Below are 16283 nucleotides of genomic sequence, written 5' to 3'. Positions count from 1 at the left end.
ACCTTACTGTGTTTTATTGCTTTTACTGTTGAGTATAGATGTTGAGTATCTTTTCATATACTTATTAGTCATCTGAATGTTGTCTTTGAAGGAGTGCCTATCTGAGATGCCTTTTTTTGTTTGTCTTTTTCTTACTGATTTGAAGGGATTCTTACATAATTTGGATATGAGTCCTTTGTCAGATATATCTATTCCAAATATCTTACTGAGCTTTTCACTTTTAATGGTGTTTTATTGTGAATAGGTGTTCTTAATTTTAATGAAGACCAATCATTAATTTTTTTCTTAGTACTTTTTGTGACCTCCAGAAGAAATCTTGGACTGCATTTTGAGAAATGCTGAAAGCAGAACCAACTTTCTGGTCGGCAAGAACTATTTGCTGGTTGACAGGGAAACAAAAGGATTTGGATCAATTTCTCTAAAAATCTCTAATTTTGTCAGCAGTTTCAGATTTTCTAGAAATCTCCCTGTTGGTCTCTTCATTAGTGTTAAATTTAGGGCTCTGAATTTATGTCCCTCTTGTTAAGTGCACAGTTGTCTTTCTGCAGCCGTAAAGCGATGGGCTGTAGCTAAGTTATTTCCGTGGCGCAGAGCAGTGTTTCTCCAGTTTTTCCATAGAAGTATCCGAGCCACAGTGGGAAGTGAGTGTACAATCCTGAGGGCATCTGGAGCCCTGGCGAGGCCTGAAGCAGCTGCTGAAAGCAAGAAATGCTTCTTTAACTCTTCTGCTTTATCTTTAAAATGTGTACCAGGTTTAAAAGATTTAGTTTGTTTTTACTTGAGAGTAGTATTTAAATGATTTTATCTTTTACTTCTGAATTTAGAGAAATTGAGGGAGGCTTCAGAAGGAGGTTGTACCATGTCTGTTCAGCAGCTTGAAGGACCTCTGGCAGGCTGGGCTTAGATTCTCTCTCTACATATATCTTCATTAAATCCATTTGCATTACCAGTCCAAAGTGGTTAAGAAAAGGTCACAGTAATTACTGGTAGAGGCAGAACAATATCTCAAGTCTTCTTGTTCTGCCTCCCATACTATTCCCTTGTATAGTACAAAGGTGTAATCATGGGATAGTATCTAAAAGTGACAGAAAAGAGCTCAATAAATATACAGTAGCCTGAGAAAATGAAAAAGAGTGCTGTTAGTGAACCAAGAATTGTGAGGAATTTCTGGAAAACAAAAAGCAATTAGGTACCCTAATTTTAGGAGTTAAGCATAGTTTAATTTGATTTTAGCTGTTCGGGAAGTGCTAAAGATCATATAAGGAATATTAATCCTATTTTTTCGTTGATTTAAGTATTTAATTGTTTGTAAAATGTTCTTCCTCAAAGGAGTTTATGATTTTAAGTATACAGTAATTTGTTCTAAGTAAGTTTTGGTTACTTAAGGTTTAGTTATTTAGGTTTTAGTTATTTCTGAGTCCTTAAACGTGCTATGAGTGCCCTGGCCAGTTTGGCTAAGCAGTTAAAGCATCAGCTTGTGGACCAAAGGGTTGTGGGTTCAATTCCAGTCAAGGACACATACCTCGATATTTATCTCTCTCCCCCTCTCTCCCTCTCCCTCTCTTTCACTCTACCTAGAGATAAATAGAAAAATATCCTCAGATGAGGATTATATAAAATAAAATATGCTATAATTAGTCATTCTTGCTTTTTGTTTATAGTTGACAGTTTTGATTACATTGGTTCTCTAAAGTTAAAAAAATTTAAATGTAGAATTTTGAGGCAAAATACTACATTTTAAAAGTAGTAACTTTATTATAATTGTGAGTTAACTCTTGGAAACAAATGATACAGCTTATGTGACTTGCTGTATTTTTCAGGATTCTATGTAAGCCATATGCATTCTTCAAAGATTTCTTGTGGTTACAACAGATGTAAACGTACATATCTGTACTCTCTTGTTCTGTCTTATTTTTTAACTCTGTGTGACATGCTGAGTTTTTTGTTGTTGTTAATCCTCACCTGAGGATATTTTTTTCGTTGATTTTTATTTATTTATTTATTTTATAGAGAGTGGAAGAGAGGGGGTAAGGGGGAGAGAGAGATCAAACCTGCAACCCCAGGTATGAGCCCTTGTTCTGGAATTGAACTTGTGACACTTTGGTGTGAGCTGTCACTCTAACCATTGGGCCCAGCTGGCCAGGGCTTATTTTGTAATCTTAAAGAAAATACAGAATTAATTCTTTTCCTCATAACAATGAGTGGATATAAAATGATTAACATCAAAGACATTTGAAATTGTGTTATAATACATACTATTTTTAATATGGCAAGAAGCATAAATTTACTATCAACAATTTTTAAGTATGCAGTACAGTAGTGTTAACAACATGTAACTTGTTGTACAATGGATCTCTAGAACTTACTCATCTTGCATGACTGAAACTCTATACCTGTTGAACGACTCCTTGTTTTTCCTTTCATCCCAGTCTCTGGCAGCCACCATTCTGCTTTTTGTTTCTATGATTTTGAATACGTTAAATACTACATATAAGTAGACTCATGCAGTATGTCTTTTTTATGATTGCTTATTTCACTTTCTAGCATAATGTCCACAAGGTTCATAGCATACGACAGAATTTCTTTGTTTTAAAAGGCTGAATAATATTTCATTGTGTGTATATACCACATTTTAAAAATCCATTTATCCATTGATGGATATTTATGTTGTTTCCACATGGCTGTAGTGAATAATACTGCAAGGAACATGGATGTGTCATCATACCTATTTTTAAAAGCGATACTGAATTTTCTCTTTCAGATATATTCGACTTTATGGGAGAAAATTTAGCAAAGAAGATCATGTTCTCTTTGTCAAGTTATTATATGAGCTGGTATCAATTCCAAAACTGGAAATCAGCATGATGCAGGGATTTGCCCGTCTCTTGATCAACTTGTTAAAGTAAGTTAGTTTTTCTATGATTTCTGGTACGATTTTTTTGGTTTGTTTTTTCAAGATTTTAGGGAATGAGAACTTTATAAGTTTAAATTTTATGTGTTAACCTTTTAATTAAAATTCCATCTCCTCCATGAAGTTTTCTTTTCTCTAGCACCCATTAACTCTATGTTGTCTGATTGTTTTATTTATACTAATTTTCTTTTCTTATATAAGTTGTGAGATTCTAGAGAAGATAGGGATCATTTATGCTTTTGCTGATCCCAGGGCACCCAGCACAATGCTGGAAACTTTAAGTACGCCATAGATAATGTTGGAAAATAGGAACTTCATTCACAGTAATGGTGGCACAAACTTAAATACCCCCTTTTGCCAGGTGTTCTTTCAGGTTTGAACAGCAGCAAAAATCTGGTGTATTGTTCTTCCTACTACTTACCATGTTCTGCCAGTGAGTGGGCTGTGGATGAAAAAAAGCAAAGCCCATTGTGATGATAGCAACATTTAACAACCATCCTCCCTGAGTAGTATGTGTAATATACACACACCTGTGCACACACGCACACACACACACACACACACATATATATATGTTTGTTTATCGTTCCTAATTAGGAAAAAGGAACTTCTTTCAAGAGATGATTTGGAGTTGCCTTGGAGACCACTGTATGACATGGTGGAAAGAATATTATATTCCAAGACAGAGCATCTAGGATTAAATTGGTTTCCTAAGTAAGTATTTCTATTAAAAAAAAAAACTTCATTGTAAGTATTACAGATTTCCTCCTTTTTCCCCTTAATGATACCCTCCTACAGACTCCCATCTGCCCTCCTCCTCCTTTGCCTTCACCACACTGTTGTCTGTTACCTTTGGTTGTGCATAGTAAGTATTTCCATTTAAAGAATTTCTTTTGAAGCACTTGGGGGCTTTTAGGGGTTTAATCATAAATGAGAAATACTGATTTGAGATAAGAAGCAAATGTACATTGTAATGTACTCAATTCTGTGTAACTTAACTCCTAAAACAATTATGCCCTCTTTAAACTATATCTGAAGCTGTACTTAAGAACTTCCCACCAAGATATTTCTAATAGCTAACACCACCATAATGGCCAAAGAAAGCAGAAATTTTTTGTTGAAATCTATTATTTTATCATTAAAAGTAATGCATAGTTAACACTGTTCATAATACATCCACACGGGTTTTATTTTGTTTATTTAATATGCTTTTTTATTTTATTTCAGAGAAAGGGAGAGATAGAAACATTGATGAGGGAAACATCCATTGGCTGCCTCCTGCACGCCCCCTAGTGGGGATTGAGCCCAAAACCCAGGCATGTGCCCTGACTGGGAATTGAACTGGGGACCTCCTGGTTCATAGGTCAGTACTCAGTCCCTGAACCACACACGCTGGGCTCCACATGGGTTTTAATTCTTCAAGTAAAATGAATGCTTCAAGAAGAGGAGCTTTGCGTCTTCCATGGGCCACATACTCCCAGTTAAAGAAGCATCAGTTTTCGTGTTGACTCTTCTGAGTCACATCCCCTGGTTTATCTTATTTTCTAGTGATTTTTTAGACATACTAAACTTATAAATCTCTGCCTGGTTATGGCTTCTTGTACATGCATCCTGACTTGTCCAGATCTCTGAACTTTTTTTTATATCTTTCACTTTTTATTTTATTTTTTAACCCATCTTTATTGTTGAATGTATTACGGATGTTTCCTCCTTTTCTCCCTCATTTACCCTCTCCTCCCCAATCCTGTCACCCTCCTGCCTTCCCCACACTATTGTTGGTGTCCATTGGTTATGCATATATGCATAGAAGTTCTTTGGTTTATCTCATCCCTCCCTCCCTCCCCACTTCCCTTTGAGGTTCATCAGTCTAACAACCAATTCCTTCATCTTTTTCACCCATCCCCCCAGTCCCCACCCATCTGGCAAGCAACAAAAAGTTCTCTATCTATGAGTCTGTTTCTGTTCTGCTTGCTCATTTTGTTTGTAGATAGATATGTATTAATTGCCGTTTCATTGTTCATATATTTGTTCTTTTCCTTCAAGAAGACCCTTCAACATTTCTTATAATATTGGTTTGGTGTGATGAACTCCTTTAGCTTTTTCTTGTCTGGGAAGCTCTTGATATGTCCATCTATTCTAAATGATAGCTTTGCAGGATAGAGTAATCTTGGTTGTAGGTCCTTTTCATCACCTTGAATATTTCTTGTCACTCCCTTCTGGCCTGCAAAGTTTCCGTTGAGAAATCAGCTGACAGCCTTATGGGAGCTCCTTTGTAGGTAACTAACTGCTTTTCTCTTGCTGCTTTTAAGATTCTCTCTTTGTCTTTACCCTTTGGCATTTTGATGATGATGTGTCTTGGTGTGGGCTTCTTGGGGTTTATCTTGTTTGGGACTCTCTGTGCTTCCTGGACTTGTATGTCTGTTTCCTTCACCAAGTTAGGGAAGTTTTCTGTCATTATTGCTTCATATAGGTTTTCAATTTCTTGTTCTCTCTCTCTCTCTCTCTCTCTCTCTCTCTCTCTCTCTCTCCTTCTTCTGACACCCCTATGATGTGAATGTTGGCATGCTTGAAGTTGTCCCAGAGGTTCCTTACACTGTTCTAATTTTTTTTGTATTCTTTTTTTCTTTTTGCTGTTCTGATTGGGTGTTTTCTGCTTCCTTATATTCCAAATTGATGGTTTGCTTCTTGGCTTTACCTACTCTACTATTCATTCTCTGTAAATTATTCCTTATTTCAGTTGGTGCATCGTTCATTTCTGACTGGTCCTTTTTTATATTGTTGATGTTCTCATTAAGATCTTTGGATGTCTCCTTAAGTTCCTTGAAGGTCTCACTAATTTCCTTGAATGTCTCACCAAGTTCCTTGAGTAACCTTATAACGTGTTTTGAACTCTGCATCTGCTTGACTGCTTATCTCAATTTTGTTTAATTCTTCTCCTGGAGTTTTTGTTTCATTTGGGACATGTTTCTTTGTCTCCTCATTTTGGCTGCTTCCCTGTGATTGTTTCTATGTATTATGTAGAGCTGCTACATCTCCTAGTCTTTGTAGGGTGGCCTCTTTTTGTAGGTGTCCTGTAGGATCCAGTGGCATAGCCTCCCTGATCAACCTAGCTGGGCCCTCGAGGTGCACCCCTAGTGTGGACTGTATACCCTTCGAGGTGCACCCGTAGTGTGGACTTTATACCCTTCTGTTGTAATTGACTCTTGATTGCTGTTGGCACGTCAGTGGGGGAGGGATTTATTCAGGCTGATCAGCTGCAAGGACTGGCTGTGCCCACTGGCCACTGGCCTTTGACTATCTTGGAGGATCAGCTGTGTAGGGGCCCACCACACAGAGCAAGATTTACTTCACTAGGGCTCTGGTACCCACTGAGTCTGCTCATTGAGTGTGTCACTTGTGGAGGTGGTTGGGTGGGTGGTGTTTCGATGTGGTCTGAAGCTGTCTACTGGGTTTGCTGGCTCTGGGGCAAGGTCAGCCACTGCCTGTGTTTTTTTTTTTTTTTTTTTCTTTTTTTCTTTATTGGTTTTTTTAGAGAGAGTGGAAGGGAGAGGGAAAGAGAGATAGAAACATCAATGAGAGAGAACATTGACTGGCCGCTTCCTGCATGTCCCCCACTGGGGATCAGGCCTACAACCTGGGCATGTGTCCTGACCTGGAATCGAACCGGCGACCTCTTGATGCATGGGTTGATGCTCAACCACTGAGCCACACCGGCTGGACACTGCCTGTGTTCTATTTGTGGCCACCCAGCATAAGCTACAAAGTGATCTGCTAATGGCTGTTTCTTCTGCTGGGTTTGGAGGTTCCCAGAAAAAGCCAAGTTGTGAACCAAGGCTGGCTGCTTCTAGTGCCAGGCCTGGGGCCACTTAATGAGAGGTATGGGGCTCACTGAGACAAGATGCTGCTTGTTTGAGCGATTTTAGGAAACTTTGAAGCAGGATCCAAGACAGGCTAATCCTATGGTAAAGCCTTTGGAAACAGTTTGGGTAGATCAGAAAGTTGGGTGCGGGCAGGGCCTCAGGGAGTCACCAGGGCGGGGCCAACAGTGTAAGCCAGGTTGCTGGAGTCCCAGATGTGGCTGCCGTCTGCTACCCCAGGGAAGGGCTCACCAAAGGAACATCAGCCTCCACCAGCAACTCTGTCCAGGAGAAAGCCCTCTCCAGCATTCATCCCAAGACCAAACAGTTCATTTCTTCCCTGTATGTCTCTAGCACCCCTCAGGCTGCCTCCCTTTGGGGCTTAGAGGGAGCAAGTTCGAGTAAGTCCAGCAGCCACAGCCTCCCTCAGCCTCAGTTCCTGCTGGTTTTTCCAGCCAGAAGTTATAAGGACTTCTCTTCCTGGCACTGGAACCCTGAGCTGGGCGCCTTGTGTGGGACAGGGACTCCTCACTCCTCAGGGAGGACCTTTCCAGCAGAGATGTCCCTCCTGATTTTTATCACCATACATGGGTGTGGGACCAGCCTTTCCGTGTGTCCGCCCCTCATACCAGTCTGTATGTGGCTTTAATTTACAGTTGTAGGACTTAACATTCAGCTCGATTTCAGGCGGTTCTGAATGATGGTTGTGCTGTAGTTTACTTGTAATTTTGATGTGGTTGTGGGAGGAGGCGATACCATGTTTACCTACGCTACCATCTTGACCGGAAGTCCAGATCTCTAATTTTGGTATGTTTTATATTTTATTCTGAATTTACAGTGTGTAATATGATCATCTGCCCTTTTCTGGTTAGTAGTGATTTTAGACTTGACTGCAAAGTATCTTTCCTCTGTTAATAGGGTTTGGTTTATACATTTGTGATCTAGCTCTTAATTGTCTCAATCTTAGCATGTTTGGCTTAAAATACTCATATTATTTGAGACTGAGGTTTATTTTGAGGAATTTTTTTTCTTCATAGCTATTTCCTCTCATCATCTAGAGTTGTTTGTCATATACATATATACTCATTCCAGAAGAGCACCATTTCACACACCTGTGTTCTTTTCCTTTTTCTCTTTTATACATTCAGTCTTTAAAGATTTATTTCTATGGTTTCTCTTTCAATCCTAGACATATTGATGTTATTTCATTACTTCTTGTAGCCTCCCCAGTTCAATTCATTTAATTCATGATTAATCCTCAGGCTTCACTTAAGTGAGCAGTCTTTTTCATAGAATTATTTGAAAATCACAGCAGATGGCAGACTTTAAGAGCTTTTCAGGTCCTGATAGGTAAGTACTGAAATGATGTAAGTGGAAAGAGTAAAACAGAAAATGACTGTAGTTGATCCTGAACTAGGCCCCAGTTGGTTTTTGGAGAGTGGTCACAAATAGCGTGGTCAGAAGCTATTTATTTTCTGAAGATTTCACGTGTTAAAACAAGAAAACTGCCCTATCCGATTTGGCTCAGTGGTTAGAGCGTCAGCCTGTGGTCTGGAGACACCTGGGTTTGGTTCCCACTAAGGGCATGTACTCGGTTGCAGTTTATCCCTGGTCCTGGTTGGGTCGTGCGGGTGGCGACCACTCAGTGTGTCTCTTTCATGTCGATGTTTCTCTCTCTCTCTTCCTCTCTCTCCCTCCCGCTCTGAGAATGGAAAAATATCCTCGGGTGAGGATAAAAACAACAAAACCCATTTTCAACCATAAAAATAGAAAATTCATCATGAAACCAAATGGTATAATATTCAAATATGCTTTTATAAATATTATGAAAATCCAAATTTAACATAAAAGCTGTGTTGTAAAGATTTCTTATGAGTTTTATTTCTGCTGGAAGGAACATGGCATGGTCTGGATTTGGGTATTTTTAAAATATGAGCCCATTGAAGTTTGGACTGGATTCACTGCTTCATAGATTTCACTGACCTTCATACTGGGTTCAAAATTAGTTATCTTTCTGAAAATTTCCTGGCTGATTCTTTTTGGCTGCCTCTGAAAGTCTTTGGTAAATTTAGGCAATTTCTTCTTCTTTCATTCTTTCTTTATTTTTATTTAATTAATTAATTAATTTATTTTTGTTACAGATGTTTCTCCTTATTCCCCCCTGCCCCACCCTCCCCATCCTGTCCCCAGCTTCGTTGTCCATGTACATTTTTCATGCACACATACATATAAGTTCTGTGGTTTATCTCTCCCCCACCAACCCTTCTTATGGGGATTGTCAGTCTGTACCCCACTTCCACTTCTCTGGGACTACCCCATTCCTCACACTGTTATGTTTATTATATTTCACAAATAAGTGAGATCATATGATACTTCTCTTTCTCTGTTTGGCTTGTTTCGCTTAGGATGATACTTCCCAGGTCCCTCCATGTAGTCTCAAAGGATAAGAGATCTTTCTTTCTTACAGCTGCATAGTACTCCATTGTGTATATGTACCACTGCTTTTTTATCCATTCGTCTAGTGATGGACATTTGGGCTGTTTCCAGATCTTAGCTATTGTAAATAGTGCTGCTACGAACATGAGGGTACATATATATATTCTTCCTGATTGGTGTTTCAGGCTTCTTAGGGTATATTCCTAGGAGTGAGATCACTGGGTCAAATGGCAGTTCAATTTTTAATTTTTTGAGGTAACACCATAGTGTTTTCCATAGTGGCTGCACCAGTCTGCATTCCCACCAGCAGTGTACTAGAGTCCCCTTTTCTCCATACCCTCACCAACACTTGTTGTTTGATGATTTGTTGACTGTGGCCATTCTGACAGGTGTGAGGTGATACCTCATTGTTGTTTTAATTTGCATCTCTCTGATGCTTACTGATGATGCGCATTTCTTCATATGTCTCTTAGCCATTTGTATGTCCTGTTTGGAGAGGTGTCTATTTAGTTCCTCTGCCCATTTTTTAATTGGGTTCTTTGTCTTCCTTTTGTGGAGTTGTATGAGCACTCTCTATATATTGGAAATTAACCCCTTATCTGATACATCATTGGCAATTATGCTCTCCCATACAGTGGGTTGCCTTTCCATTTTGATGATTGTATCTTTAGCTGTGCAGAAGCTTTTCAGTTTGATGTAGTCCCATGTGTTCATTTTCTCCTTTGTTTCTGTTGCCCTAGGTGATATATCAGTGAAAATTCTGCTGCGTATGATGTCCGAAATTTTGTTGCCTACAGTTTCTTCTAGGATTGTTATGGATTCATGAGTCACATTTAAGTCTTTTATCCATTTTGAGTTTATTCTTGTGTAGGGTGTAAGTTGATGGTCTAGTTTTATTTTTTTCATGCAGTTGTCCAATTTTCCCAACACCATTTATTAAAGAGGCTGTGTTTACTCCACTGTATGCTCTTGCCACATTTGTCAATTATTAATTGAGCATATTGCCTTGGGTTCATTTCTGGGTTTTCTGTTCTGTTCCACTGGTCTATATGCCTGTTCTTGTGCTAGTACCAGGCTGTTTGATTACAATGGCTTTGTAGTATAACCTGAAATCTGGTAATGTGATCCCTCCTACTTTGTTCTTTTTTAAGATTGCTGTGGCTATTTGAGGTCTTTTTTGGTTCCATATGAACTTTTGAAGTATTTGTTCTAGTTCTGTGAAGCATGTCGTTGGTATTTTGATGGGGATTTTATCGAATCTGTAGATTGCTTTGGGTAGTATGGACATTTTAATGATGTTAATTCTTCCAATCCATGAACAAGGTATGTGCTTCCTCTTTTTTATATCTTCCTCTATTTCTTTTTTCAGTGACCTGTAGTTTCTGTGAATAGGTCCTTTATTTCTTTGGTTACGTTTATTCCTAGGTATCTTATTTTTTGCCGCAATGGTAAATGGGATAGTTTTCTTAATTTCTCTTTCTGTGAGTTCATCATTGGTGTATAAAGAATGCCATTGATTTCTTGATGTTAATTTTGTATCCTGCTACTTAGCCAAATAGTAAATTTTTGATGGAGTCTTTGGGGTTTTCGACGTATAGTATCATGTTATCTGCAAGTAATGAGAATTTCACTTCCTCCTTTCCAATTTGGATCCCTTTTATTTTTTCTTCCTGTCTGATTGCTGTGGCTAAGACTTCCAGTACTATGTTAAATAAGAGTGGTGAAAGTGGGCATGATGTATTGCTGATCTGATTTGCTAGTATTTTGTTCAGGATTTTGGCGTCCATGTTCATCAGGGATATTGACCTGTAGTTTTCTTTCTTTGTAATGTCTTTTTCTGGTTTTGGAATTAGAATTATGCTGGGCTCATAAAACGAGTTTGGAAGTCTTCCTTCTTCTTGAATTTTTTGAAATAGTTTGAGGAAAATGGGTGTTAGTTTTTTTTTGAATGTTCGGCAAAACTCCCCGTGAAGCCATCCAGGCCTGGGCTTTTGTTTGCTGTGATAGTCTTGATTACATCTTCAATTTCTTCGTTTGTTATTGGTCTGTTCAAATTTTCTATCTTCCCAGTCCAGTTTTGGGCGACTGTGTGTTTCTAGAAATTTGTCCATTTCGCTTAGATTGTTGAATTTGTTGCCATATAATTGTTCATAGTAGCTGTTGACGATCTTTTGTATTTCTGTGGTGTCAGTTGTTACTTCTCCTCTTTCATTTCTGATTTTGTGTATTTGGGTTCTCTCTCTTTGTTTCTTAGTGAGTCTAGCTAAGGGTCCATCAATCTTGTTTATCTTTTCAAAAAACCAGCTCTTTGTTTCATTGATCCTTTGAATTTTTTTTTTTTTGGACTCTATGTCATTTATTTCTGCTCTGATCTTTACTATTTCCTTCCTTCTACTTGCTCTGGAGTTTTCTTTTTGTTTGCTTTCTATTTCTTTAAGTTGTGAGGATAGATAGTATATTAGAGATTTTTCTTGTTTCTTGAGGTAGGTCTGTAGTGCTATGAACTTCCTTCTCAGAAGTGCTTTCTCTGCATCCCATAGATTTTGTGTCGTTGTGTGTTCATTTTCATTGGTTTCCAGGAAGTTTTTATTTTCTTCCCTGATCGCCTCGGTAACCCATTTGTTGTTTAATAACATGCTATTTAGCCTCCATTTGTTCAAATGTCTTTGCATGTTCTTGTTGCAGTTGATTTCTAGTTTCATGCCATTGTGATCTGAGAAGATGCTTGATATGATTTCAATCTTCTTGAACTTGTAGAGACTTAGTTTGTTTCCTAACATGTGGTTCTATCTTTGAGAATGTCCCATGTGCACTTGAGAAGAATGTGAATTCTGCAGTTTTGGGGTGTAATTCTCTGTAGATATCTATTAAATCCATTTGGGCTGGTGCTTCATTTAGAGTCTTTGTTTCCTTGCTAATATTTTGTCTAGAGGATCTATCCAGTGATGTCAGCGGGGTGTTGAAGTCCCTTGCTATGATGTATTGGTATCGATTTCTACTTTGACATATTCCAGAAGATTTTTAATATATGTTGGTGCTCCTATATTGGGTGCATATATGTTTATCAGTGTTATATTATCCTATTGGATAGATCCTTTCAATATTATGTAGTGGCCTTCATTGTCTCTAGTTATGGCCTCCATTTTGAAATCTATTTTATCAGATATGAGTATTGCTACCCAGCTTTTTTTTTTTTTTCGTTTGCTTGGAAGATTTTTTCCATCCCTTCACTTTCAACCTATGTGAGTCTTTTGTTGTGAGGTGGGTCTCTTGTAAACAACATATATATGAGTCATGCTTTCTTATCCAATCAGCTACTCTGTCTTTTTATGGGAGCATTCAGTCCATTTACATTTAAGGTGATTATTGATATGTGCTTATTTATTGCTATTTTTGTTTAGTGTGGTTCTATTTTTCTTCCTATTTCTCCTGCTAATTACAGCAGTCCTTTTAACATTTCTTGCAGTGCTGGTTTGGTGCTAATGTATTCCCTTAGCCTTTTTTTGTCTGGGAAGCTCTTTATTTGACCTTCTATTTTGAATGATAGCCTTGCTGGGTAGAGTAGTCTTGGATTCAGATCTTTGTTTTTCATGACCTTGATTATTACCTCATGCCATTCCCTTCTGGCCTGTAGTGTTTCTGTTGAGAAGTTCCTGAAAGCCTTATGGGGGTTCCTTTGTAGGCAATCTGTTGCTTATCTCTTGCTGCTTTTAGGATTCTTTCTTCGTCTTTAATTTTTGGCATTTTGATTACTATGTGTCTTAGTGTGGGCCTGTTTGGGTTCTTCTGACTTGGGGCTCTCTGTGCTTCTTGAACTTGAATGCCTTCTTCCTTCACCAAATTAGGGAAGTTTTCTGTCACTATTTCTTTGAATTTATTCTCTAACCCTTGCTCATTTTCTTCTTCTTCAGGGACTCCTATGATGCGAATATTATTACCTTTCCAGTTGTCCCACAGTTTTATTAAGCTGTCTTCCTTTTTTTTAATTGTTTTTTTTCTTTCGGTTTTCTGATTGGTTGTTATTTCCCTACCCTGTCTTCTAATTCACTGATTCAATCCTCTGCTTCCTCTACTCTGCTGTTTAGACCTTCCAATGTGTTCTTTATTTCTGATATGTCATTCTTCATTTCTTCTTGGTGGTTTTTAATTTCCAACTGGTTGATTTTCAACATTTCTGTGACTTTACTCATGGTGCTCATGTCCTTACACATGCTGTTGAGCTTCCTCAAGATCATGGCTCTGAATTCTAGTTCTGTTAACTTACTTAACTGTATCTCGTTTATCTCATCTTCAGTAGAGGTCTCTTGTTCTTTCTTTTGGTTTTTGTTAACTGTGTTTCACCATTTTGGCTATCACCGTGGGCTTGGAGCCTGCCAAATTTTCCCTTTAGGTGTTGGTGTTGTGCTGTTTGTGGCTCCCTTTCCTGGATTTGGATGAGGGAGGGAGGACCCACTTTAAACACCACTGTCAGGTCTTACTTTCCTGGTTAGAGTTGCTAGCCCAGGAGTGGTACAGTTACCCTGTAGCTTTTTTGCCTGGAGGCTAGCAGTGGAGAACTTGAAGAACCTTGGCTGCTCAGTTGAATGAGAAACTCCCTCGGGTGCTCAGTGTAAGAGGATTACCCGAGGGTGGGGCAGATGCTGGTTGTTAATGGGCCTTTATTTGCATTTCAATGGCCATGGGTGGGGTTGACTCTCCAAGGGAGGGGCCGCCGCCTTTCCCCATTGCCTTGGAAAGGAGTAAGATGACCACTGTCCTGTGTGGCTGCAACTCAGCAAAAGCTCTGAACCCCCTCCAAATCCCGAGTGTTGCCACATAGTTCCAGTCCAGTCCGCCCTCCCTCTGGTGAGCCCAAGGTGAGTAACTGTGGCTATTTTAGCATCTGTCCTGGCTCTGTGCTGTGGAGCTCCTTGGGAGTTTAACCCCAGGGCGCTGCTCACAGCTAAGGCCACTGCTGTCTGTGGGCTCCCAGCCCCCCTCTCGCGCCTCCACAGTCCTACCAGGATCGAGTCAATGTTCCTGATTATATGGTCCTCCAAGCTGCTTTTCTGTTGCTTTTTCCTGATGATTTGTCTTTATTTTCATTTTAATTCCAGTTTGGTCCTGGGAGATGGTCTGTGTTGCTTCCATTCACTCTGCCGCCATTTTCCTCCTCTTCTTTAATATATCATTTACATGCTTCTTCATAACTAAGTTTCATACTTTCTGCCCTGACAGGTGTACCTTTGCAAAGGCAGCCACCTCCTTTCAAGTCCTGTGTGGATTCTTTCCTCTTCAAGTAATACCCCTGTGTTCCTGGAAATTTTGTTAGAGCTTATCACTAAGTGTCAGTCCTGCTTATAGTTCCTCCCCCTGATTCTTGGTACTGTGCTTATTACCATGTCTTTTCCTGAAGCTTCATGTCTTCCTTGCCCTTGTTGAAACCTTCTTTCTTAAAAGTTTTACCATGGCTATTCTTGATGTTTTGAAGAAACATTGCATCTCTGCTGAAATTGTCACTTTTGTTTAAAGCAGTACTTCTCATTTCTGATGACTCAGTGTCCCCTTTTCTATTTTGTAGTTAACTATAAATAGTATAACCTATCTGTGCTCCTTACCTATAATTAGTGAAGAAAAATGTCTTAACTATCGAAGAGAAGTAATGGGAAAGTAGTTTATTATAAAAACAATACAAGGTAGGGCAAAAGTAGGTTTACAGTTGTGAGTATGCAACTATATTTATTAATTATTATGTTCCATACAGACAGCTATAAACCTACCTTTTCCCCACCCTGTATATGCTTCAAATATGTAGGGATTATTACACTAGAAGACATAATATGATATTCAGATTTTCATCTTCTAATGAGTATTTTGGACTTAAAAGAGAAAAAAATTAGAACACATTCTTACTTAAAATAGAAAAAAATTAGAACACATTCTGTATAAGAAGTGCAAGAACTTGAAAGAACAGCATTATGAGTGGACATTAAAATAAAAGCTAGTGCTAGGATAAAGAATGACATAGGGAAATAACTTAAATTTCAGACTGATCTGAGAAAAAAGTAACTTTGATATTCTTACAGATCAGCTGGCCTTAGTGTCACAATAATTTTTTATGTAATGATGTCGTGTGGTGTATTTATTTTGTATCATAAAACATTGTTTTTTATGACTTTTTTATTGTGGGTTTTTATGTTTTTTAAGAGAGAGGGGAAGAGAGAGAGAAACATCAATGTGAGAGCGAGACATCAGTTGGCTGCCTCCTGCTTAACCCCTACATGGGTTCCAGCCTCAAACCCAGGCATATGCCCTAACTAGGAATCGAACCAGCAACCTTTTGGTGCATGGAACAATGCCCAGCCAGCTGAGCCACACCACCCAGTGCCAAAGCATTATTTTATTTAATTTTTTAAAATCCTCACCTGAGGATATTTTTCTATTTGTCTTCAGTTAGAATGGGAGAGAAAGGAAGGGGGAGAGAGAGAGAGAAATGTCAATGTGGGAGAGACACATCGTCTGGTTGCCTCCCGTACAACCCCGACCAGGGCCTGGGACAAACCGCAACCGATGTACATGCCCTTGGCTGGAATTGAACCCACAACTCACTGGTCTGCGGGCCAATGCTCCACCAATGAGCCAAACTGGCCAGGGCCAAAGCATTAGTTTTAAACATTATTACATGTGAAGAATTAAAGGCAAAGGATGAATTGGGGGAAAAAACATTAATATATGAAACCACAGAGAATTTGCAGTACATTTCTGGGGAGAATATCAGAGCAAGATTGAAAATTAGTAAGCAATGCCAAAATAAATAATGTTAATATATAATTTTCACAGTATAAATTACCTTTTGTGTCATATGAAAAAGGTTTACAATAGCATTTTAACAAAAAATTAATGAAATTCTGTGACATCTTTGTATTTTGTGTGTCTGCTAATTGCCAATGTAATGACACTTGATTCTAAGACTATTGAAACACTTTCGTCTTAGATACATATCTGCATGCAACAGCTACACATTGACAGGAATATGGTATTGATATATCAGGTGTTGTGATGGAAGTCGCCAAGGTGGTGTGATCTTTTTTTTTCCCATC

At 38.7% G+C, this 16283-nt stretch overlaps 1 protein-coding gene across 2 annotated transcripts in view; it reads left to right on the top strand.

Annotated features, from left to right (window-relative positions):
• PSME4 (proteasome activator subunit 4) overlaps positions 1-16283 on the top strand; it is a 106123-nt gene that overhangs the window by 14674 nt on the left and 75166 nt on the right. For both annotated transcript variants that reach the window (XM_036263566.1, XM_036263567.1), the window contains exons 2-3: positions 2762-2902; positions 3509-3625. In XM_036263566.1, coding sequence (XP_036119459.1) covers positions 2762-2902; positions 3509-3625 — 258 coding nt within the window. The remainder of the gene's footprint in view (positions 1-2761; positions 2903-3508; positions 3626-16283) is intronic.

The sequence above is a fragment of the Molossus molossus genome, unplaced genomic scaffold, assembly GCF_014108415.1.
Source record: "Molossus molossus isolate mMolMol1 unplaced genomic scaffold, mMolMol1.p scaffold_m16_p_15, whole genome shotgun sequence".
Lineage (NCBI taxonomy): Eukaryota > Metazoa > Chordata > Mammalia > Chiroptera > Molossidae > Molossus > Molossus molossus.
Note: the sequence above shows the minus strand (reverse complement) of the source record. Positions and strands in the feature narration are given on the sequence as shown.